The sequence below is a fragment of the Pleurodeles waltl genome, chromosome 7 (genome assembly GCF_031143425.1).
Source record: "Pleurodeles waltl isolate 20211129_DDA chromosome 7, aPleWal1.hap1.20221129, whole genome shotgun sequence".
In the NCBI taxonomy this organism is placed as follows: Eukaryota; Metazoa; Chordata; class Amphibia; order Caudata; family Salamandridae; genus Pleurodeles; species Pleurodeles waltl.
In genome coordinates this window covers 32,564,648-32,588,229 of record NC_090446.1, presented here as the reverse complement: position 1 = coordinate 32,588,229, position 23,582 = coordinate 32,564,648, and the positions used below count along the sequence as shown (strand labels likewise).

The following is a 23,582-nucleotide window of genomic DNA, read 5'->3' as shown; positions in this document are numbered from 1 at the left end:
AAAATTAAAAATATGTTTCATCCAAGATTCATAGGGCCCTATGAAGTTCTGTGACAAGTGAACCCTGTAAAATATAAACTAAAATTGCCACCGTCCTTGAAAATTCATCCGGTGTTTTACACTTCACTTCTTAAACCTGCTTCGGCCTCAAGTGTCACACAACCTGCTCCTCTATTAGTCCAAGGTCATTGGGAGTATGAGGTGCGATCTATCTTAGACTCTAGATATTGTGGGTCTTCCCTTTGGCACTTAGTGTCCTGGAAGGGATACGGACTGGAAGATGACTCACGTGAACCTGCAAGACATGTCCATGCACCACGTTAGGTGCAACGCTTTCATCTCCTCCATCCTGATAAGCCGGGCCCTGGACCACACTTGGGAGAGGGGTGCAATGTCAGGAATAAGGCTGTGCACAGTCCAGGTCCCGCCCGCAACTCCACTGCACGTCTTTGCCGCACTTCATGCGCACCACTTGTCATCCCCTCTTATTCTAGAAGTGGTTATCAGCGTCACCTGCCCTGTTGTAAAGCTCATGTAGCTGCAGGGTCAGGACATTGGTGAACAAGATGCACTTATCAGTGCTATTCTATGAATGTACTACAATTCCCAGGTTTCTAGAGGCAGCAGCCATCTTGGGGTGTGGCAGGCCTATAAAGCCCAGCCACACCCAAGCACATTGCTCACTATGTTGAAAACTTAGATGCAGTCAGACCTCGTGGGGGTTCCTCTGAAGAACAGCAGATTTCCTGCATGCCAGATTGACATCAAATCGGAGTATCCTTGTTTCCATGGTGAATTCAGATACGAGTAGGTCGTACTTGTAGCGGTAAGGTCTTGATGAGTCCAATCTTGAAGGGAGTCGTTAATTCCAAAAGTAAAGCGCCCCTTAGCACAATGAGCAAAGCACTTTCAGTCCAAAGAGTAAAGCGTTCCTGGCACGATGATAAAAGCGCTTCGTACCCAATGAGTAAAGCGCCCCTTACCACAATGAGCAAAGGGCTTCAGGCCACACGTGTAAAGCACCCTTGGCACGATAATCAAAGCGCTTCAGTCCACATGAATAAAGCGCTCTTGGCAAGACAATCAAAGGCGCTTTAGGCCACACGAGTAAAGCGCCCTTGGCACGACAATCAAAAGCATTTCAGGCCACGCGAGTAAAGCGACCTTGGCACGACGGTCAAAGCGCTTCAGGCCACACGAGTAAAGCGACCTTGGCACGACGGTCAAAGCGCTTCAGGTCACAAGAGTAAAGTGCCCTTGGCACGACAATCAAAGTGTTTCAGGACACATGAGTAAAGCATTCTTGGCACAAGGATCAAAATGCTTCAGGCCACATGAGTAAAGCGCCCCTTAGCACAACGAGCGTAGCGCTTCAGACAAGGCAAGTAAAAGCGCTCTCTGGCATAATGAACAAAGCATTTCATGTATAATGATCATAGCGCTTCATGAACAACAAACAAGGTGCTTCTGCCCAACGAACAAGGTGCTTCAAGTTCAATGAGTAAAACTTTCAGGCCTTAGTAGTAAATGTGAAAACATTTTGGAGATAAGCAAATTATAGTTTCATTGTTTTTTGGGAAGATTGATAAGTGAGATACATATTTAAGTCGTTGGGAATTTCTAGGCTGAGATCAAACGTTTATGTTATGAATGCATAATTGTTACATGATTGATATTCAGAGTATGACCATAGTCCAAAGCTCTTGCCATCTCTAAGTTCAGAAGTTGCAGTTTGTTCTTGTTCCATGATTCAAAGAAGGGGCTACGCCCAATTCACAAAGGGTCTCTGATACCACAGAGGCGCCTTTATTCAAGAGTCTATTGGTGAGTTTATAATGTTGTGAATGAGTATATGCATATTTGTTCTAACCGTTTCTTTTCAGATCTCTCTCCCTGCAGTTCCCTACCCTAATTCCCTTCCCCCGCCTGGCTTCATCATAACTCTGTGCTCTGATAGCTTTCTGAGTTGGTGACGCCGGGAGGTGGGCCTTTTGTTCAGCAGAGTGCAGATCCCTAGGAAAGGGCACTGTGACAGGCACATGTGTTAGCATTTTGCACGCTATGTGTGTGATGGGACGCCATAAGAGATCAGTATACATTGATTCACATTGATAACGGGGACTTAATGTAGCCCCATTAGGTGCAATGTAATGACCGCTACATTTTGAATGTTAAGAAACAATTACTAAACAATTATTTGCATATTATGAGTTGGTGCACAATAGTTTTAATTGTTTGATGGCAACAGTATGGGAGATTGCTACAAAAAAGTACACATTTTAAAGATATTTTTTATAGAATTTCAATAACTATCTACGTGAGTTATGTTGATTTTGTTTTCACTTTTTCACTATACTATGCATTGATAATAGTGAATGATCGACTGAGCCCTCTGAAAATCATCATTTTATGTCATACATTTTGTGTATGTCTAATCATTACATGATCTAGATATATTCTAATCATAATTGGCCCACTAAGGACGAGATTGAATGTGATAATTGAGTATTGTGAATGGATTTTGATTGCCATCATGCTGTACTGGAAAAAAGGATCGGACTATGCACTTTAAGATATCTGGTATATATCTACTGTGTCAGCAATAGCCATTTAAGATGGCGGTGATGTTTATATGTACAAGATGTCCATTTTTTAATGTCTATTACACTTATTTGATGAAGGGGTAAATATATTGGGATCAGTTGACCTGCGGTGATGGCTGAAACACGTCTGGTTGAATAAATCCTTGCACATTGTTCCAGAGTGAGCATTACTCTGTTCGTTTGGATGTATATATATATATGTGTGTGTGTATATATATATATATGTATATATATTTCTTTTGGAGTGTTTTATGTACTTTTATGTTTTTTATGTGTGTGAGCCTTGGACATCAGATCAAGTATGAATTCATTGATTGATTGAGAGTGTAATGTCTTATTACACCTTTAATAAAATACTCTCACTGCCACATGGGTTTCCTGATGACTAATAAAATCTGCTTTCTAGCAGGTGACTATTTCACTTTTAGCACATGATAATCAGATATTTCTCTCTCATACAACTTTTCTGTTGAACTACAAGTCATCTTTTGAGATTGAAGCTTTGTTCAAATTAATTACATTGTAATGCTTTGTTACTAAATATGTGCTATAGTAGATTGCACGACTTTCAGAATCAGTGCTGACAACACACTTATTACGTTGATCTAAAACCAAAACAGGTGTATCCTGAGATAGACAATATTAACACCATAGTAAATGATCCTTTATTCACATCCAGCACAATGAAAATGATTCAGGGGGCTCAATATTAAAGATCTATACATCTTGAATGCCATCTTTCATGACTCCTGAGACCTCCACTCTGAGAAAAGCCTTTATTACAAAGAGTACAACGGTAGGGTCTCTCGCCGGTATGAGTTCTCTCGTGAGATACTAGAATACCCTTCCGACTGAAGCTGAGGTTACACCGAGTACATTTATATGGTCGCTCTCCTGAATGTTTTCTCTGATGGCTAATCAGGCTTCCTTTCTGTGCAAAGCTTTTGTCACATTCATTACATTGATATGGCTTTACCTCCATGTGTGTACTTTGGTGATTCATGAGAACTCTTTTGAGCCTGAAGACTTTCCCACATATAGTACATGGAAAGGTTTGTATTTTTGTTCTTTTAGTGGTCTCTCTCTCTTTAACCTTGGAATGCCATTTCTCATGATAACGGAGACTTCCACTCTGAGTAAAGCTTTTGTTACAAAGAGAACACTGGTACGGCCTCTCTCCAGTATGTGTTCTCTGGTGAATTACAAGTATCCCTTTCCGACTAAAGCTCTGGTTGCACTGACTGCATTTATAAGGTCTCTCTCCTGAATGAATTCTGAGGTGGTTTATAAGAACTGCTTTCTGAGCAAAGCTTTTGTTACATTCAGTACATTGATATGGCCTCACTTCCATATGTGTCATCTGATGATTCATAAGAACGCCTTTACGACTAAAACTCTGTTCGCATTGAGTACACTGAAATTTTCTCACATTGGGATAGCTAGAAGAGCCTAGTGCTTTTTTTCTGCGTTCATGTTTCAATAGTCTAGAATGCCAATTCTTATGACAAATTAGACTATCACGGTGATCAAAGCTTTTGTTGCACAAGGTGCACTGGTAAGGTTTCTCTACCATATGTGTTCTCTGGTGAGTCATAAGAACCCCCTTTCGACTGAAGCTTTTTCCACATTGATTGCATTTGTAAGGTTTCTCTCCTGAATGTGTCCTCAGGTGGAAAATAAGTCCTGCTTTCTGCGCAAAGCTTTTGGTACACTCAGTACACTGAAATGGTCGCACACCAGTACGGGTCCTTTGGAGGTTGACACAAATTTCACTTTGATTGAGACTCTGGTCATATTCAGTGCAACTATACTGCCCTTCTTCATTGTCACTGTTGCGGGGCCACTCATTTTCAAATTTTGTTGTTGTTTCAAATATCTCTGTTGCTTCAATAGAATACACTGAGTCTTCTACTTTTGTGTTTGGGTTTATGGTTCCATGACCTGTAGGATGAAAAGACAGATCAAGGCATTATATAATTATAGGTATGGAAATTCAAAACAAATCATGTCCAACATGCTTTTTGTATACAATGGTATGAAAAAAGAGAAAAAGAAGGTACAAACATATAGCAATACTCAAAAGTAGAAAGACTAGGACAGATAAGAAGGGCAGCACTTCAGATGTACAATTCATCACCACAACAATTTGGAAAAGTTATATTGGCATCTCCATGGAAAACGTGACTAGGAAAGCAAAGGAATGCCATAAGGAGAAACAATTTCACATATATTTGTGACTAGCTAAAAAATTGCACATCTATAAAGACTGGATAAAAACTCTTAAGTGAGTGAAAGGGTTATGTCCAAATTGGATCATGAGGATGGAAGAAGCAAAGAGAAAAAAAGCACATTAATTACAACACTCTAAGCAATAGTTTGAGCAGATTAAACAGCAGAAAGCAAAAACTATAAAACCAAGGATGACCTTCAGATGTAGTATTGTGTATCACAGCTTAATTATAATAGGAATCATTCTGGGGCTTTACAATGTTGAGATACATTAGACAAGAAATTAATCAAGAACTTTGAAATGTAGTACAAAAACACTTGCAATGCTCTCCAATCAAGAATTAAAACTAGCAAAACATCTATAGGTATGCAAACGCATTTCCAATCTAAAACTGGCCATTCATGGAGGATGCCAACAATTGCCTATCAGCTAGCGGACATCCATAGTGTCCACAATATTATAACCTCTTAGTTAAAGAAATAAATGCCACAGTGGGTTCTCATTTGGAATACATGTCTGGCATATAGCTTTTGTCTGCATGGGAATTCAGAGAAATCTATCAAGGTTTAGCCTTTAAGGTGGCTTATCCTCAGCTCAGTGAACCCTTCTACATAGTTCCACACAGAAGACTACTGAACTACACACAGCTCCTTCTTATTGAAGACAATGGTATGGGGGCTAAGTGATAGGGAGAACTCAGCAGAATGCAAAGTATGGAAGAGAAGGTAACACATGTCCAACCAAAATGGTCACAAATCTACATGTAGATTTAAATGTATTAAAGTGAGGCCTTAAGCCAGAAGGTAATGGTTACTTCTCAATGACCCAGAAGTGGGTAAATAATCATGTACAATCACAAAGAGTGATCTGAGAGTTGAAAAGGAATGACACAAATCGCCATATGCTCAGTGCTGCATTAAAGGCATAGAAGTTGTGATCAAATTTACTAGTCAAGATTTAGATTTTAAAAGCCAATAAACAGCAGAAGGTTCATGGGTTTTTGCATGGTAGGTATTCAAAATAAGATAAGCACTGGCAAAACTAATAGGTCTGGGTTTATTGTGCGAAAGCATGTAGTGTAAGTACAATAAAGCCAGCAAAAGAAACAAAGAGACAAACAATACTAAAGGCATCCTGGCCTTTGGTACAGTTGTATTAATCTTTCTATTTAAAATAATGTCAGAAGGCACGATAACCTTCACTGTCATCCTTCCTTACTTTCTACAACATTGAAAGAAATGAAGGACTACAGTGTAGGGCCTCCTTGCCACTAAATCTTCTTTTGTCATAGAAACAAAGAATGACAGAATTGAAAGTATGGGTGTTGCATAGCTAATATAACCATGTTTTAGACATGTTATTTTAGCAAACTAGGCCTGCTGTTTTTGCACTTTAGCCCAGCTACATTTTATTCAGCATCGCTTTGCTTTTCTAGCATTAGCCACGCTTGCGGTGTTGTTTTATTTTTTCTATTTTGTTGTTCTTTCCCCCAGGAAAAAGTTGTGTTCTTAGCACAGCATTCATTTCACTTTGTGCTTTCCTCAAGGCTGCAGACAGACAGGTTTGCCTGCAAAAGTGGTACACTGTGTCTCCAACATTCATAGAAACGTACACATCCTTATGTGGGGAAATTTTCTCAGAACATCCGCTCTTCTATTATAAAAACACCTTCCTGTCCCATACATGTTAGAGGAAGATTCTAGCCAGATGAACACAACTGCATGCTGATTGATGAATGTCTTTTCTACAGCTGCTTGTTTTGACTGCTGGATACCCAGCCTACCTGGGGACGGTGTCTTTTGAGTCAACAGGCTTCCTTGCTCAGGTATGGGGGATGACGTCTTTCCAGGGGGGAAACCTGAAAGGCAGATTAGGCAGATTAGTGCTTATCACACTATGCTCAACATATCTTAGGTAGGAAAGATATATATATATATATATAGATATATATATATATATATATATTATTCTTAGGGACATTATGGTGGGACTGTTTTTGTGTTTGTCTTCTTGTCACAATTTTGCTTCTAGCACGTGTTATCATCCTAGTTATTGCAGTACGTGACATTTTATCTAAGATGCAGTTATTTCAATAAACCTTATTGCACTATACTCTGCTTCTGTTTGTCTTTGCCTGTGTGAGACTAATGTAACTGAGAGAAAGGGATGAGAACTGATCGACCACAATTCCCCTGAGGAGACATGGTGACTACAGGACTATCTGCAGTCATGTCAGGAAAAGCATGTATCACACGTGAGTTTCACAGGCATGTTGTGAACATCTGTAGATTGTAAACAGGTACAAACACTGTTGCACACTGAGCTGGAAAACAGGTACAAATACACTTTGAAATGCCAAAATGGGTTTCCAGCTTAAAGCCTGTCACCACATGGCAAGAGTTGTCTGTAGGCATTAAAATCCCCTTTCTGAGAACGTTAGTGAACACCCAGGTGATGGTATATTTGAAAAGGAACATATAAGGTACACTCTTCTGGCTTGACCCAATGGACCCATCTATCAGTGTGACCGAACATATTTACCTAGATGATCTAAAATCTGGTTGATAAGAATGTCAGAGGGCGCACAAGATTGATAGAGTGACTGATAGAGAAGATAAGAGAGAATCCTTTATATATCCAAAACAAATGATGCATTGTTCATGGAGGTATGCTAAGCTCAATCTGCTGGATATGTCAGGTCCGCTTGCAGCAATGCAAGATATGGAGGAGGGAGCTAAGGTAACCGATTTCCTGGTGGATGAACATGTTGTGGAATGCTGGGCCCTGAGGGAATTTCCTCTTGGCTACCACCTCATCTGAAGGTTGTAGGGATCTATATCTAAAAATCATTCAAAGGTGGAGTGATCAGCTTTTAAGGGAGATTAAAGAAATTGGCAAGGATGAGGGAGCATACACAGTGCATACAGGGTTAGTTGTTCTTTGAGACAATGCTTACATCTCAACTTTCACAAGCCTTGCACAAGATTAAGATTCTGCTGGTTCTACAGGGTCCTCTTTGGGTAAAATCACCTACTTAGCTTCACAACTCAGATTGGGAGGATAGTAATATCACTGCCATGTCCTCTCACTCCCCCATGAAGTATATACACTGTCTTTGAAGTTGCCATGATTAGAGGTGAGTTGGAAGTTGCTAGGGCTTCCCATGTGTTGCAGCCAACAGAGTTTCTCACTACATTTTCCACTGTGAAAGAATGCTATTTAGGATGCTCGCCACAAGGATTTCAGTTCGATGATGGAGGATGTGTCACAAAAATGGAGTCCAACTTACCCTAGTTGACCTCGCTTCTCGCATAGACAGGCCCAATTTCTAGGGATGAACTGTGACCTACAGAACATGACACTTCTGGTCAAAGCATGATGGGGCTTGAATTGGATAATAGAGGTCAGTTCCAGCAAAGATCACACTATCACTAGATACTTGGTGGGGCGAGATGTAAGCTGGTCAGAAGCACAAGGCCATTCTGGTAAGGGGACTGGGACAACTGGAGGGACTTTGGTAAGTAACAATGAATTCAAGTACATGTCTGTCAGTGGCTCTGGGTGAAGAGCAGATGTGCCAAGGCAGAACTAGGAACCACTGTTTTTACCGCAGGTAAGGTCATGTGTAGCTTAAAGGTGTAACCCTGGAAAGCAATGTCATTGGTAGTGCAGCTGTATTAGAAGGACTCTTTCTGTCAGGGTTACGATTATGCAAACCTTCTGTGGACACAGAATGGAATATACCCTAACAGCCAACTGCATTAGGGTAGGTGGCATATAAGACTGGGAGACTGAAACCAGGATTATTAATTTTCAAGGGGGAGTTGGGTACAGTCATAGTTGCCTTGGTGTTATGCAGCAGCACCTTGAAACCACTATCAAGATTAGGTATAAATGATCATTGTGATCTACCGGGAAACCTTCTAGTGTAAAATCACAGATTGACACTAGAGATTTCCTGTGGATCAAGACTTTAAATGTCAGATGCGTTGGTGGTAAAGAAGAATCCTCCAAATTGGGGAAAATATGGTACAACCACATGAGAGTCTACAACTGATTTTTTTTTCCAGAATGCCATTGCTAAAGCATTGCAAATACTGCCAGTGGATGTGTTGCACTTAATTATGTATTTTCTCCACAAATGAAAAGACTTTTCTTTAAAGCTTAACTCTACATCAGGCACCAAGACCTTTAAGAGTGACCCAATGTGAAGCAGCCAGAATAGCATTTTGTCCTCTCTATTGATCAAATTGTGCTTGGCAAGAGAAAATAGGGGCAGAATTTTGATTTGAAAAGGGCAGTCTTTACATGATAGATACCAACAATTGACATGTCATCCAACTCACACAAGTCTAAAAAACAACATCTACCTTTTTCCTCAAATAGGAATGTGTCATCATCTAAGAGCATTCAACTGACCTGCAGTCTGAACACTGTGGATTCCGGATTCCTCTGATTTCATCTCCTTTTTGCAAATGGATAGTTCCTCAGCCTTTATCATTAGTACTACGTCAGGGATGTTAGTTGGCTTGCAGGCTATAAAAACATGTCCCAAAGTGTTACAGCATGCAATGTGAGTTTTATTCCATAGAATGTGAATCCAAATCTTTCAGCCACCCAGTTGTAAACATGCAACCTACAGAGGAATCTAAACTCTCACTATATTTAACAAAGTTATGGAAACTATCTGTGGTTAACTGCTAGAAATAGCATAGAACTTCACAACTGAGTGGCATGACACACCATGAATTTGGAACACAGACATTGGTGATCAGACTGAAGTTACACAAACATTTTGACTCAATACAGAACTTGTCACTTGCTGATTTAAAAACTATCAACCTCCCGCCACTCCTCAGACAGCACGCTGAAATGTATCTACATACACTCAACAACAATTCCCATTATCTCGGTCCTAACCTCAAAGAAGTAACCAGGCCACTTCTAATGTATAGAGTATACATATGTTTTCACTCAAGGGTGGTCTTCCTTCACAGGATGATGAGAAATATCATAGAAAGAGTGATACTTGGCAACATAGTATATTAACTCATAAAACATAAGTAGCAAGCGGTTCTTCATTGGTGTGTGCACTTACAGTATGGGGATTTTTCTATTCACAGTGTGATTCTACAGTCACATCACGTAGAACGGAAGGGCTATCCTGCTTGAAAGTCTTCTCTGTTGGTTTGGTTACAGCATGTTAGGTGCAATAAACAAACTAACTCTTGTTTTCTAAAAGTATTCTACTGTAAGTGCAAATATACCTGCTCCCATTCCTGACAAGAACTAAACATTCTCAGAGATAATATTTGTTTCCACCTTTATACTGCAGCAAAACAAGTGTCTACAATTTTGATTGCTGCCTGAAGGCTTGACTCTATTTAATCTTTGTTTTTTATACTCTCATGAATGGGATCAAAAATTGGCTCCCAAATTCACAATTATACCTCATATTAACATACATATTTTTCAGCACTGTTGCATGTTGTTTTTTTGTATCATTTCTTTATTAAATTTCTTATTTTCAAATATCGCATGAATAAGAATGAATGACAATATTTTTGGAGCCGTATGCCTCAGTCACATTCCCAAATATAGAAATCATTCATGTGCCTCACTGTACCAACATAGTTTAATGTGCTCTTTTGCATTATTATGTAGCAATGCTCACTGCAATATCTATCCCTATCCTACCCTACCATACCATCCTACTTGCATTGTGCATTGCAGTTAATAGAAGTGTGCCCTGAGAAAGGAGAGATAAGAAGAGAAGGCGGGGGAGGGTTCATGGTTAAAACACCCAGGTTGGCTCATAGGGATATAAGAAGTGTGAAAAAAGGGGGGAAAGGGCATATGTATGTACATGGCATATAGGCTCTAACCTCACCTGTGAACCTTGCCCGTTGTATTGGGGCAGCTCAAAGTTCGGGTTAGGCTCTAGTTCCGTGGGCGGGACTGGACGTTTCCATTCTGTGGTGCGCTGGTGTCCAGAAATGAGCCCCAGATGGTAAGCTGTCCTGGAGTCTAACTATATGTGTCTTGTAGGTTAGTAGTCACTGGTCAATTTAGTACGTGTCAGAATATGTGGTGTGCTCCAGTGTCATAATACATAGATTTCAGCAACCAACAGTGCTGTCACCATCCAGTGGCACCATCGGAAAGTAGCATCATCATTTTCAAAGGCATTATGTAACAATGCCAGCTTGGCTGATTCCACAGCGGGGTAAAAACTGGTGTTATCCACTGTGTGTCAAACTGAAGTCCAATTTGCCCGGAGTTGCACACATGACCATAAAGCATGAGTAATGTCACATCCTGAAGTGTTCAGAAATCAACTGTGCTTTTTTTAGCCTGTATCAGTGCCAGTACCAGTTGTGCAGTATTTTAAAATACAATCATTTTAGCCTGGCATCTCTAAGGGCACAGTTGTGGGGCTCCATTAGTCTTGCTCAGTCTTCGTCCATGTAGGTCAGATTAAGGCACTCTTCGGAACATCAACCAGATGCATGGCAATGCCAGGCTATTATGATTAATTTTGGGATAGTTTTCATGACCACTCTATCCTTGTATAAATGTAGGTAGTGCCCTTGGTCAGATAAGGGTGATTGCAATCACGAAGGTCAATTTAAGTGCCAGATACTAGAGTCTGCATTGGACACTGGTTCAAAAGGATGTTTCCTTAAGTGTAACAGTAACAGGTTGAGGCTCCATGTGGAACTGGGGGCTGAACTTGGTGGGGATGTTCTCTTTGTTACTTATAGGACCTTTTTGATTAGTGGTGTGGTGAAAAGGTTCCTTGCAGAGAAACCTCAGTTCCATTTATCTTGTAGTTGAAACATGAACTGATATAGGAGAATAAGATAATTTTGAATCAAGTAAATGCATTAACAATTTGATAATGGTTGTGTCACCTGTGAGGCTGTTTATTAAGGATTATCTACAAGGAATAGTGATAGTGCACCTTCTCCAGGTTCATGCTCATGTAACACTATTTTCTTACAGTTCAAGAATCTCCCAAGAAGGAAGAAGGTAATTTAAGGTGAGCATTGATGGGTTTAGGGAAAGCACTTACTTTGTACCTACCTGTAACTACTTCCTCTCTGCTTCCTTGGAAATGTGATTCACCCTTTGGAGTGATACTTAGTGAGCATGCAGACAGTACTGGCGGTGAGCCTGTGATAAGGAGAATATAAAACATATTATTTTTAATAACAAAGCATATCTTACAAGTTGGAGTCTTTTTCCCTAATTCTTCCCTATGTTCTCAGGTTGCATGTTGTTTCCATTATATTTCTGCATCAAAAGCTAGAGTTTCATTTCTAGCTGATTTATCATACAGCCCTAGCCACCGAAATGCAAATTTTTTCTGTATATTTAATCTGAACACCATGGGCTTTGTTTTGTTTAGTGCTTTCATGATGGTTGATTTGTAATATGTTATCTTAGCCGTTATAATAACAAGTCTAGGAAATGAAACCATGTTTTCCACTGATTTTCTTATCTGCAGCCTGAGTGCCCAATTCACACAGGTAAACTTAGACATGAAGTTTACCTTTGTGAACTGGGCCTCTTGACCTCAGGTTTAAACTTAGACTTCAGTTCTCTGTGTGAGTACTGCTGTGAGTTCGTAAAGTACCAACATGCTGAGGATTTTGTTTTTTTGGGCTAGGTTTTAATTTTTTCGTTGTAGGAGCTACACACCCCTATATCACCCACTTAAGCTAGACTCCTGATATGCAGCTAATCAAATTATGTTAAACCAGGTTTACTGTCAAATTGTTTCCAATCAGGGAAAGGGAGATTAAATGGATAATCTTGACTGGCGAGAGACCATGCGGATCACACATACCTGAAGTATACTGCTCAATGTTTTTCTGACAGTTTGTTTCATCATGTGGTCTAGGAATCCATGAACATACAGATGTACTAGTCATACCACCTGTAGCAAAGTAAATATAATACCTATCATCATGATAAACAATAAATCAACATATGGTATAACATGAATAGCAATTACATATTCTAATCCACGGTAGCCTGCTTTCCTAGTTGTAAATGGAATGGAATGTGTGCTTACAAGTTCAGATACTGCCAGAATATTCAAAACAATAGCAATATTTTGCTGTCGACAAATCCTCTGTACTCAATACAAATGACAGAGTGCGAGCAGCTGTTGCTAGCAGTGCTTTGTTTTTTTTTTGCACTCATTTTTAGAGCAAAATGCATCCTTCCATCGAAGGTGGACATGTTGATGCAATTCTCCATAAAATACGCCACCAACTGTAACACATTTTGCACACCATCATTCCCCCAAAATTGAATGAACAAAAACTATGTACATTATAAAAGTGACCAGAAAGAAAAAGCCATAAGAGAGATTTGCTCAGGAAGCTGTTGGCATTCTGACCAACAATGGATGCACATTTGTGTGATGGCATCAGAGACACTATACAGGAAAACATAGATAGAGAACATGATGTCAGGGCTGCTGTATCACTGAACATTCATTTGTATTCTACTAACATTTACTTTTGATTATTGGCCCACATCAAAGCAACAGACACACTGTTAAAAAAAGCATGTCTCCAGAAGCATTACAGCACAACATTTGCATTATAACTTACTGGTGAGGCGCACCAGTGTTTTAGTTCCTCACATCTAGAGTACATAGTGCTTTCTTCAGTTCTGTTTCTGTATTCTGCAGAAAGGCAGACAACTGCATTAAATAGTTTATGTGGGAATGTGATTTGACAGGTCAGCTCTGTGCCATAGGCCCTGTAAATTAGACCCTATATTTGTGGGCTTGTAAACAGTGTTCTTGGGTAGCTAAGGCCTGTTGTTCACTCACTTCACGCTATCAAGGGATTATGATCATTAAGGCCTTTTTAAGTGATAGACATCTGACTCTTGCATTGGACACGGGTTCAAAGGGATGTTTCCTTAACTGTAAAAGTACCAGGTTGAGGCTTTACATGGAAGCGGGAACTGACCTCGAGAGTGATATTCTCTTTGTTCCTTACAGGAACGTTTTGATTAGTGGTGTGGTGATAAGGTTCTTTGCGGAGGAGCCTCAATTATATTTAAATATTAGCTGAAACAGTAACTATCAACTATAGAAGCATAAGAGAATTCTGATTCTGACTCAAGCAAATGCATTGAGTATTTATTAATTGTTGTGCTCCCGTGTGGTTGTCTATAAAGCATACCTTACAAGCAAAAGTGATAGTACATCTTCTCCAGGTTCATGCTCATTGAACAGTGTATTCTACTCTCTACCAAAGAGTCTCCCAAAAAGGCAGACGTTAGATCAAGGCGAGCACTGATGGGTAGAGCAAAAGCACTTACTTCTTACCTACCTGTAGCTGCTGCCTCTCTGCTTTCTTGGAAATGTGATTCACCCTTTGGAGTGACAGTCAGTGAACATGCAGACAGTACTGGTGGTGAGCCTGTAATGGGGAGAACATAAAACGTAATCTGGGAAATAATAAAGCATGTTTGATAAAAAAATATTACTAATGCATCTACATAGTTTCTACTAGGAATTCTGCACTCTTGCTCAAATAATTCAATTAGTTCATTCAATTGACTGAAAGATAAAGGTTTACTTCACAAAATTAAAGACACTGATAAAATAATATTAAGAATTTAATGCAGAAGTGGCTTACTTGCCACAGGAACTAATACATCTTTCAAATCACTTGAACATACCAAATCCACAATGAAATATCTGCACACATACCAAACCATTCAAGTTACTCATCAAGCTGCAAAGAAGAGATTTCCCTACTTGGCATAGTGAATAAAGTGGTCAAGTGGAATTTTATTTTCCCTTGCAAGAGGTGGTGAAGATAACTCTGCTGCGTGTCTCTTTCAAGCAGATACATCTGAGCAGACACACAGCCTCTGCAGGGCACACTCCATGAGTATCAGTAATGGGAAGGTGAGACAAGCTTGTGCCTCTACTGTTACTGAGTTAGCAGCAAACACAGAGTCAAATTAGTCAAATCACCACTCATGTCTACTGTTAGTAAATTATTAAGGTGACTCATAATTTCTGTGCTCAGAGGCTCATTTTGTTTTTGTCCTTAATTTATTACCCTTTATTCTATAAACCCTTAGTTTGATCTAGTTGTATTCACCTGTACCTTTAGACTTGTCCTACAGTTTTCCAGGACTGGAGCCTGTCTTCTCACACAAGCAGCCCATAAATTAATGTTCCTTCCCAAGGCGTGTTCCTTGCATACAAATTAATATTTGTTTCTAGCACCGCTCACGTGGAAATAGTTTTACTTAAAATACCACAGCACAGATGATCACCTTTCATGAGGTCGTAGGTAGTAATATTTGAATTATCTGGATCACCTTGGACCCAATTCACAGACGGCCTCCTGCATACTGGCAACATGATTATTCAACGTTCATTTGTTACTGTGTTCTTGGGAAGCTCATGAAGATATTGGCAGACCGCATTGCAATTAAAGCTAGAGATGCCCCTCTACTCTTCGGAGTAGATGCCCCAATCGTGCTATCAAGAACACTAAAAGGTCTGCAAAACTGACTCAACGATGTCACTATAAATTGACAACCACAAACTAACCCTTATAATCAAATGTACTGGTTTCTGGTAACCAGTAGAAAGAAAGAAGAGACATTTCCTCATTCAGTCCCTCTTAATAAGATTCTGAAACTCATCTTCCCATGGGTAACTGGTGCAGAAGCCACACATTGATCAAGGAACTGATATGACTACTAGATCTTAGCCTTTTGAGAGAGGTCAAGCCACTCCCCCTCTGCTAGGCACAGCAGAGTAGGAATTTGTAACATGAACATCAGAGACACTAGGAAGTGGTCTTCTGGTATTCAAATTAGGTATTATTTAGAATTTGCCATGCTGAAAAAGCCTGCCGCAATGCCCTAATTAAATTAATTAAAAGAAACATCAGGTTCAAAGGTTAGGTCCAGGTGCCCGTCCAGGAAGTGATTGGCGAGGTCTGAAAGATGTATGCAATGTAAGTGCCACCCTCTAAAGTAGCTTTTCAGAAATGTGGCTCTTGCGTTGAGTTTATCACAGGGATCTAATGACCCTGGAAGGCAGACTATTAAAAATATGTTTTTGAAAAAATACTAGAAGAACATAGTGAGACCCATAATAAGAATGCATATAGGTTGATGTTGCTTAAAATAATTGTTTGCATTTATGAAAACATTCAAAGCATTTAATGAAAATCAAAAACAAAAAGAAAAGTTTCATAGTATAGGTGTATGGCAAGAGGGAAAAACACAAAAGTACTCCAAATGCAAAGGGAGGAGAAAGAAGCAGTGATGCGTATGAAACAACACTGAAGGAAACAGGAGACGGTAACAAGAAAGGGTGAGAGTTCAAAAGAAGGGTTGTATTTCACTTCCAATAGAAATGTCCTACTCAGGGGACGAGTCTGCACAGGGGAAACCACACAGAAGTAAAAGCAGACAACTAGATGTTGTACTAACACATTCTCAACTCTCCCAACACCAGCACTAACACATAAAATACCAACAATGTGGTTTTAGATGTCATGGTATTGCAGCCTGAGATTTTATTTTACACCATCTGTGGCACCTTTACTTAACATTCATAATAAAGTAAGCATTATTTTCCTACCTTTAGGACTGGCACATTCTCTTTTCTCAGTCTGGTGATAGCCCACAGAGTTCCTCTCTTCTTCCGAGATCTTGCAGGATGCAACCGCTAGTGCAGGGACAACATACTTCTTATTAAAGTACATGTCTAAACCCCACAGCAATCAAACAAAAGAAGCAGAACAAGAAGAGAAAACTGCAAGTACAACAAGCCACATTCTACAGCCTGACTTGGCTACTGCCTTCCACCAGCCAAAGTGACACTTCTTTTGGAGTGTCACTTAACTAGACCATGCCTCACTGACACAATACTCTAACTGGCATATCTGTGCATCCCTCTGGAGGGCTCCTCTCAAATGGCTAATATGAACCCTCTTCTTAAGCCAACAAAAATTCCCACACCTCAATGAAAAACTCCCACTGGTTAATCTGTTTATGTTTAATGACTGATATATTTGGCACATTATCTAATGTCAAAGGTGGCATGGCCCTGGATACTGATCTTTTTCCTACTTGCCATATGCTAGGCTATAAGTTCTTGACGCCTGAGCTTTCGACTCTGGCTATCGCATTTATGGCTGCCTATGTACAGTTTTCTAGAAAGAGGTCTTTGAGTATACATTCTTTATTATTCCATCTAGAGCTTACTGACATAACGACCTGTGGGCATTACATTTACTTGTCTGATGCTTGGCTTGCCCATTGGACCATCCTCTGTGATGCTGTATGATGTTGGTATGTGGACAAAAAGATCTCCCGCTTGCCTCATCATAGATTGTTTCGTGTAATGTCAGGACACAGCTGAGCCCCATATCTAATATGAAATTTAAAGGGTATTGGAGATACTGAGCAGGAGTCTTGACCCTCTACCTCCCTACAAGGTGGCCCACGCCCTACCCCTATTTATCAAACTGATAATTAAATGCCCATGATATATAAAACTTTGGGAATCAGTCTCAAGGATCGTGTCCTGTCCAACCAAGATGGTAGAGATCTTTTCTTCTGAAAATGACTTTGCCATGGATAATAAGCTCATGTGCTGCATTTCAAAGAGACTTAAAACATCCCTGAAATGTAGCTGATGAGAAACATCTTGTAGTTCATGGGCCCACAGAGCACACAAGCTCCGCTTCAGACATTAAAAGAGCCCCCACCATGTACAGTTTTATTTTAAATAATTTTACTGCAAATGTTACAGTGATATTATCAATGGTGTTATCAAAGATGTCATGAGTGACGTAATATCTTGGGTAATCAGCAGTGAATAGCGAGTGTGCGATTTATAGTTACCTTAGGGCACGAGTTATAGTTACTTGAGCTGACCATAACTATAACTGCTGAATTTCAATGGTTTTGTGTGAGTAAATTCAGATCCTAACTATAACATCCATGTAACCTTTGTTTTTTTCAGTGAATTAAATTTTTTTTTAACGTAAAGTAATTTTAATTACTATACGCTAATCCAACCATGGCCGCACATGGACTTTGGCCATGCCTGGCAGCGGTTGGCCGCAGGGCCTGGACTGTGGCCAGGCCTTGCAGCTAATCAACTGTAACCACACAACCCAGCATGCATAAGCCTCTGAGTGGGTCTGCGAGTGTGTGCATGAATACCTCAGTGGGTTTGTCAGTGAGTGCATGGGTCTGTGAGTGGGTGCATGAGTCTCTGAGTGAAAGTGTGAGTGGATGCATGACTGTTTAAGTAGGTCTGTGAGTGAGTACATGAGTCTTTGAGTGAATCTGAGAGTGAGTGCATGAGTTTTTTATTGGGTCTGTGAGTGAGTGCAGGAGTCTCTGAGTGGGTCTATGAGTAGGTGCATGAGCCAGAGTGGGTCTGTGAGTGGGTGCATGAATGTCTAAGTGGGTCTGAGAGTGGGTGCATGAGTGTCTGAGTGTGTCTGTAAGTGAGTACATGAGTCTCTGAGTAGCTCTGTGAATGGGTGCATGAGTGTCTTACTGAGTGTCTGAGTACGACTGTGAGTGGGTGTGTGCGTGACTGTGTGGGTGTGTCAGTAGCTGTGTGAGTGACTCGGCCACAAAGGAACCTCACCTGCTCTTTTATCCAACAGGACTCCACAGCCTTGCACAAAATATCTACCCAAGTTCTTTCTGCCTCCTTAGGTAAATGTCCAGTATGTATGCTACATTATATCTATGGAATGGAGCACAATGAAATGTCAACAGTGACCTTGTGTGTTCCACCAAACCAGGGTCCTTCCAGTTATCTATATGACATAAGTGCTTCTTTGTTTTGTGGAGATGTCCTCGTATTCCTCAGCATCAAGAACGTGCCACCAAAACTGGCGGCAAACACACTGGGGTACCCTTTGGTAAGCTGTCATTATCCTGGCAAAATGTGGGAAGACCTTTGCATACTACTAAAGGTGAATGGTGCAGGTCAGGCAGGCAGAGCTTCCAGGTGATTTTCACATTTGCATACTCATAGCACGTTAAATTGAGAACCTTGGACTCTGTTCTCACCAAGAGAGGACAAGAAAGAACCCACCTGGTGCAATCACCTACAGATTGTGTTCCAATAGATCAGCATTGCATTTACCTCCACAAAGGATTCCATATTTTAATAGAGGAGGGGGCTGCATGGCTGCCCTCCCTGGGCCGATCTCTGCCCCAGGGAACCCATCCCCAGGGCCTGTTCTTCATTTGGTAGGTCAAGGGGGCCGTACCCGCCCCCACCCTGGGCTGAGTTCAGCCCCGGCGACCCCATCCCCTAGGGCTCACCCTGGCCTCCTGGTGGCCCAAGGGGGTGGCAACCCAGGGCCATATATGGCTCCAGGAGGGGAGCCGCACGCCCACCCGTCTTCTTTCAGTTTCAAGGGCTTCCCCCAGGGAGGTGGTTATCCCCGGGACCGATAACAGACCAAGATGGGGCTGCACTGCCCCCCTTCTTGTAAAAAAGAAAGAATGCCCCAAGGAGTTTGTGGTCCCCGCAACTCCTGCAGTCCATGGAGGGGGGTCCTCATGCCCCTTATTTTTCATAAAGCTCCAGGGAGATGGTGGTCCCCGGGGCTTCAATCAGTCCCATGAGGTGGGGTCTATGTACCCCCTCCTCCATTTATTCATTAAAGCCCAGGGAGATGGTGGTCCCTGGGGATTATTTGAACCCATGGAGGGGGGATCAGCGCAGCCCCACTCTAATATTTAAATAAATCCCCAGGGAGGTGGTGGTTCCAGTGGCTTGGACAGCTTTAGGTGGGGGGCCACATGCCCCCCTTCCTCTTTTAAAAAAGCCCCCTGGAACTGGTCCCGCTGGGGGCTGTAATAAAAACTAGCACGAGAGACTGCACTATAGTCTTTTTTCACTTTTCCCGAAATTTTACAAATTCATGGCAAAATGTAAAAAAAAATGTTTTGGGGCTTTGCCAATGACCCCAAGAACAAGGTTTGGGGGTAGGATATTGTACCCTGTCCCCTTTTTTTTCAACTTTTTTGTGGGACTCGGCTGAAGTAGAGTCCCAAGATGGCTGCCCACACTTCCTGATGGGTCTTGCATTTTCTAGAGTTAGAGTTAGCGTTGTAAACTCCTAACCTGACTTTTCTTGCCACATAAATTGAAAATGAAAAGTAAAACAGTTTCACATAAGCGAGCCGATTCAAAGTGCCACGGCATGAGCGTGAAGGAGAGACTCAAAAGTAAAAAGAAGTTTGCTTGCAGTCAAACGTATCAGCAAAAGTGGAATTAGTCATGTAACAGGGTCGATGTCCAAGGAGGTAACCAAACCGCCCCAAGGAGGGACAAACGTAAAGCATCTACCAATGATAACAAAGTATTTTTGAAGGGCAAGCCCATAAACAAGCGATAGTGATGGGCGTGAGGTGGACGTTGCTAAAAGCCCAAATAGATAACAACACATCGGAAAAGCAGTGCGTCTACACTGCTATGCTCGACCTAACAAAGGTGGACCTTGGTCTAGAATGGGGCAGAGAACTAATTGGAGCGATTGCCAGCGGCTTAGATTATTAGCAAGCGAATATTTGTTTTGTGGCCCATGCGAGTCCACGTCACTAATGATGCTGTGCTAGAGTTCTAGGTTTTTGTTTAACAATCTACTGCACTCTGCTAGTCGTAGTTCGAGTTTACTTCATTTGCTCAACTGAACTAAAACCTGGAAACAACGACTTGTAAAAGAAATGCCCTGAATAAGAGCATTTTAACCAAACATGAATTCACCTGGTCTCCTTACCTTTGTTGGCCCCACCGTCACTAATGAGTGGGGAGTACACTAATTTCGTACATCATACTATTTTATTCATGTCCTTGCACCAGTTGCAAAGCACTCAACCCTAAACTCACATTTCTGTAATTTGCATAGAGAAACAACAAAAGGTGTAGCAGCGGTGACAAGGATGAATGATTTTCTCTTCAAATGCTCAAAATATAGTTTATGGTTGAAATTTCAAAAGTTGTATGCACACAGCAGGCTAAGACTCATGGCCATGAGACAAGAGCGACCTTCAGCCAATGAAACAGCTAGCGCTGAATAGACACCTACTTGTGAAAGGAAAAGCGAACCTATAAACCAAGCCTGGAAGCATTAAAACTTATTGGGAAAAGATCTTCTCATGGTCAATTCTAGTAAAAGATTTTAAAATATAGGTACAAAAATGACTGCCAGGAGATGCCAAGATTGATGGTTTCACAGAACAGTCCAGAAACTCTGCTTTATGTGAGTCATTTCTCTGATCCACGTCCTGGGACTGGCCCTCCATCACTGTGCTGATTGGTCAGAAAGACATTCCCAAGGACCTCTAAATTAACACTGCCTCCTTGTCCTGGTGAAGGTTAAAAACCAAGATGCCAACCCTCAAATAATATGCACCTTTGGTGTGGAACTCCATCCCATTTCAGATCTGGATATGCATTATTCATAAAACATTGTTTGTGGCGACCTGGTGGAGGGTTAGAATTTTTCATTAAGTCTTTCCAATGTACAGTACTGAACAAGGTACATACAGCAAACCAAGAAGCATTAAGACCTAAGATGTCAGGCCCCTAGTATCTCCACGGTATATTTATATGACAACGATATTCAGAGTACGGTGCAGATCTCTGCTCATGAAGAGATGATTGCTATCTAGCTACAGAGTTGTTCAGTAAAAATATTCAGTTCAGATGGGACGAACCATTTGAAATGAAATGGTAGCAAGACTGAGAAACTATGTCCCATTATCCCTTCACCATTCTGGGGTTTGCGCTTCTGGCCAGAGCAGTCTGGGCCAGTACTCCCTGCAGTATCAACGGTGAAACACTTGGGTGCAAAAATTGACAGTCTGCTAACTCTCCTGAGCAAATCACAGAATTGGTAAAATCATGATTGTTCCAGCTTTAATTTTTGGGAGATTACACACTGAATATGTTGATATCATGGAGGCTGGACTACCACCACTTGATTGATCCAGGCTTTCTTCTTTATCATCTACGTAGACTACAATTAGTTGAGAGCTCTGGGTCTCCATTGTAGGGACCATATTTCAACAGCAGTATATCTCCATTGGAGAGTTTCTGTAAGGCATTGCACCTGAGCCACAAAGTGGTGTACACTCTTCTTTGTTGCATGTCGGATTCAAATGCTATTTTCCACCCAGACCAAATACTGCAGGTGCTGCTAAAATGCCACTGCTAAACATGGACAAACTCTTTATGTGTACATCAGATGCTTTTAAAACCTGTTTTTCCCCAAGTGTTTAAGATTTCACTTTTTAGCAATTAGCTTCTTGACGGTGGTATAGCGCCAGGACACTCCACTAGGGGTGTATGTTAACACTTAACAAATCCCACTGTTTGGGGAGCAGGCTTGTTTGTGGTTTAGCAAATCCAGTTGTTGGACAGCTTTGAGAAATCACAGAAGGATTGGCTTCAAGAGCGGTTGGAGGGTGAGGGGCTCAGATGAGCTCTGAGCCCAGGAGAAGATGATCTGGGAATGGGCTGGAGTATAGGTAAAAAGGAAAATATCGGACCGGTGACGTTAGGAAGGTCACACGGAAATGTTTAGGGATGATAGGCTGCTGAGACACTGCATGAGTTTTTTTAAGGTGTTGTCTTCAGTGGTTTAGGGGGTGGTGTTTTATTGTTAGGTATGCAACTGTTTAATGATGTTTGCATTCATCTTTAAGGTGTGGCCAGGGGTAATTGTTATTGCAGACATGTCTCATTATAGTGTCCTTTTTCACACAACACATGAGCTGGCTATGCTTTAAGAAGAAACGTGTGAACATACATGGGAGAACCTATGTTGCGCCACTTTCACGTGATTTGTGGGTTCTACCAGTAGAGGGAGAATGTTGGCCAACATTGATACAACACAATACTACATAATAGCCAGACAGCTTTACAGGACGTCACCCAGGCGTCTTATGTGTTCCTTCAGAATGGAATAAACGTCAAACAGCAAAGAACTGGAAGGTTTTCGAAACAGAATAGGACTAACCCACATTGCAGGGCATAGAAAAACAGCAGGTCACACTTGTTGTTTCTTCAATGAGCTATGTCCTGTCAAAATTCATGTATAAGCCTAAATAAAGCGAAACAGCCTCCACCTGCCCCACCTGTGCTACTTTCATGCCAGCCCTGGGACTGGCTGGCAAGAGTAGCTCAGCACATTCCTGGCTGACGAGGCCACTTTGCCTGCAGGTGTTGGCAGCCAGGCGCAATGTACCGGGACCTGGCACACCGCCTCACCTGCATTTACTGGGAGCATAGAAGCACAGCCCTTTCAGGTCTTGCACGCCCTGAGTATTAGTTGATTATGCTAACCCTTTCCTTTTCTAACTCTTAATAAATCAATAGCTTACTCCTCCAGTTTAACCTAATAAAACCGAAATGACCTCGGGCCCGTGAAAAGAGAGACAGAAGAACGAGCCTGGAGCATAGCCCGTACTATAGGAGAAGCGGACTGTACCACAGGCTTATAAACGTTAATTTCGGAAAAAGGTTTCTCCAAGGGAGGTGCACTTTCAAAAACTTAAGCAGTTTTTATAGAGTTGATTAAAGTGTCAGCACTTCTTTAAAAAAAAAGTGAACTGGAGTTATTTGGGTAGGGTTCACCTACAATATTCATCTAACAGAACCACAATAGGAAAAAAAGAGACCGAAAGAAACATTAGAGGAG

At 41.2% G+C, this 23,582-nt stretch overlaps 1 protein-coding gene across 3 annotated transcripts in view; it reads right to left on the bottom strand.

Annotated features, from left to right (window-relative positions):
• Positions 1 to 3,249: 3,249 nt before the first annotated feature.
• The window catches only part of LOC138303589 (zinc finger protein ZFP2-like), a 38,144-nt gene continuing 17,811 nt past the window's right edge, over positions 3,250 to 23,582 (bottom strand). For 2 of the 3 annotated variants that reach the window (XM_069242858.1, XM_069242860.1), the window contains 7 exons: positions 16,478 to 16,564; positions 14,193 to 14,282; positions 12,686 to 12,775; positions 11,920 to 12,009; positions 9,253 to 9,369; positions 6,617 to 6,691; positions 3,250 to 4,544 (listed from right to left, as the gene is read on the bottom strand). In XM_069242858.1, coding sequence (XP_069098959.1) covers positions 3,313 to 4,544; positions 6,617 to 6,691; positions 9,253 to 9,369; positions 11,920 to 12,009; positions 12,686 to 12,775; positions 14,193 to 14,282; positions 16,478 to 16,564 — 1,781 coding nt within the window. In that variant the 3' untranslated portion in view covers positions 3,250 to 3,312. The remainder of the gene's footprint in view (positions 4,545 to 6,616; positions 6,692 to 9,252; positions 9,370 to 11,919; positions 12,010 to 12,685; positions 12,776 to 14,192; positions 14,283 to 16,477; positions 16,565 to 23,582) is intronic. The other variant, XM_069242859.1, reaches the window with a different exon arrangement.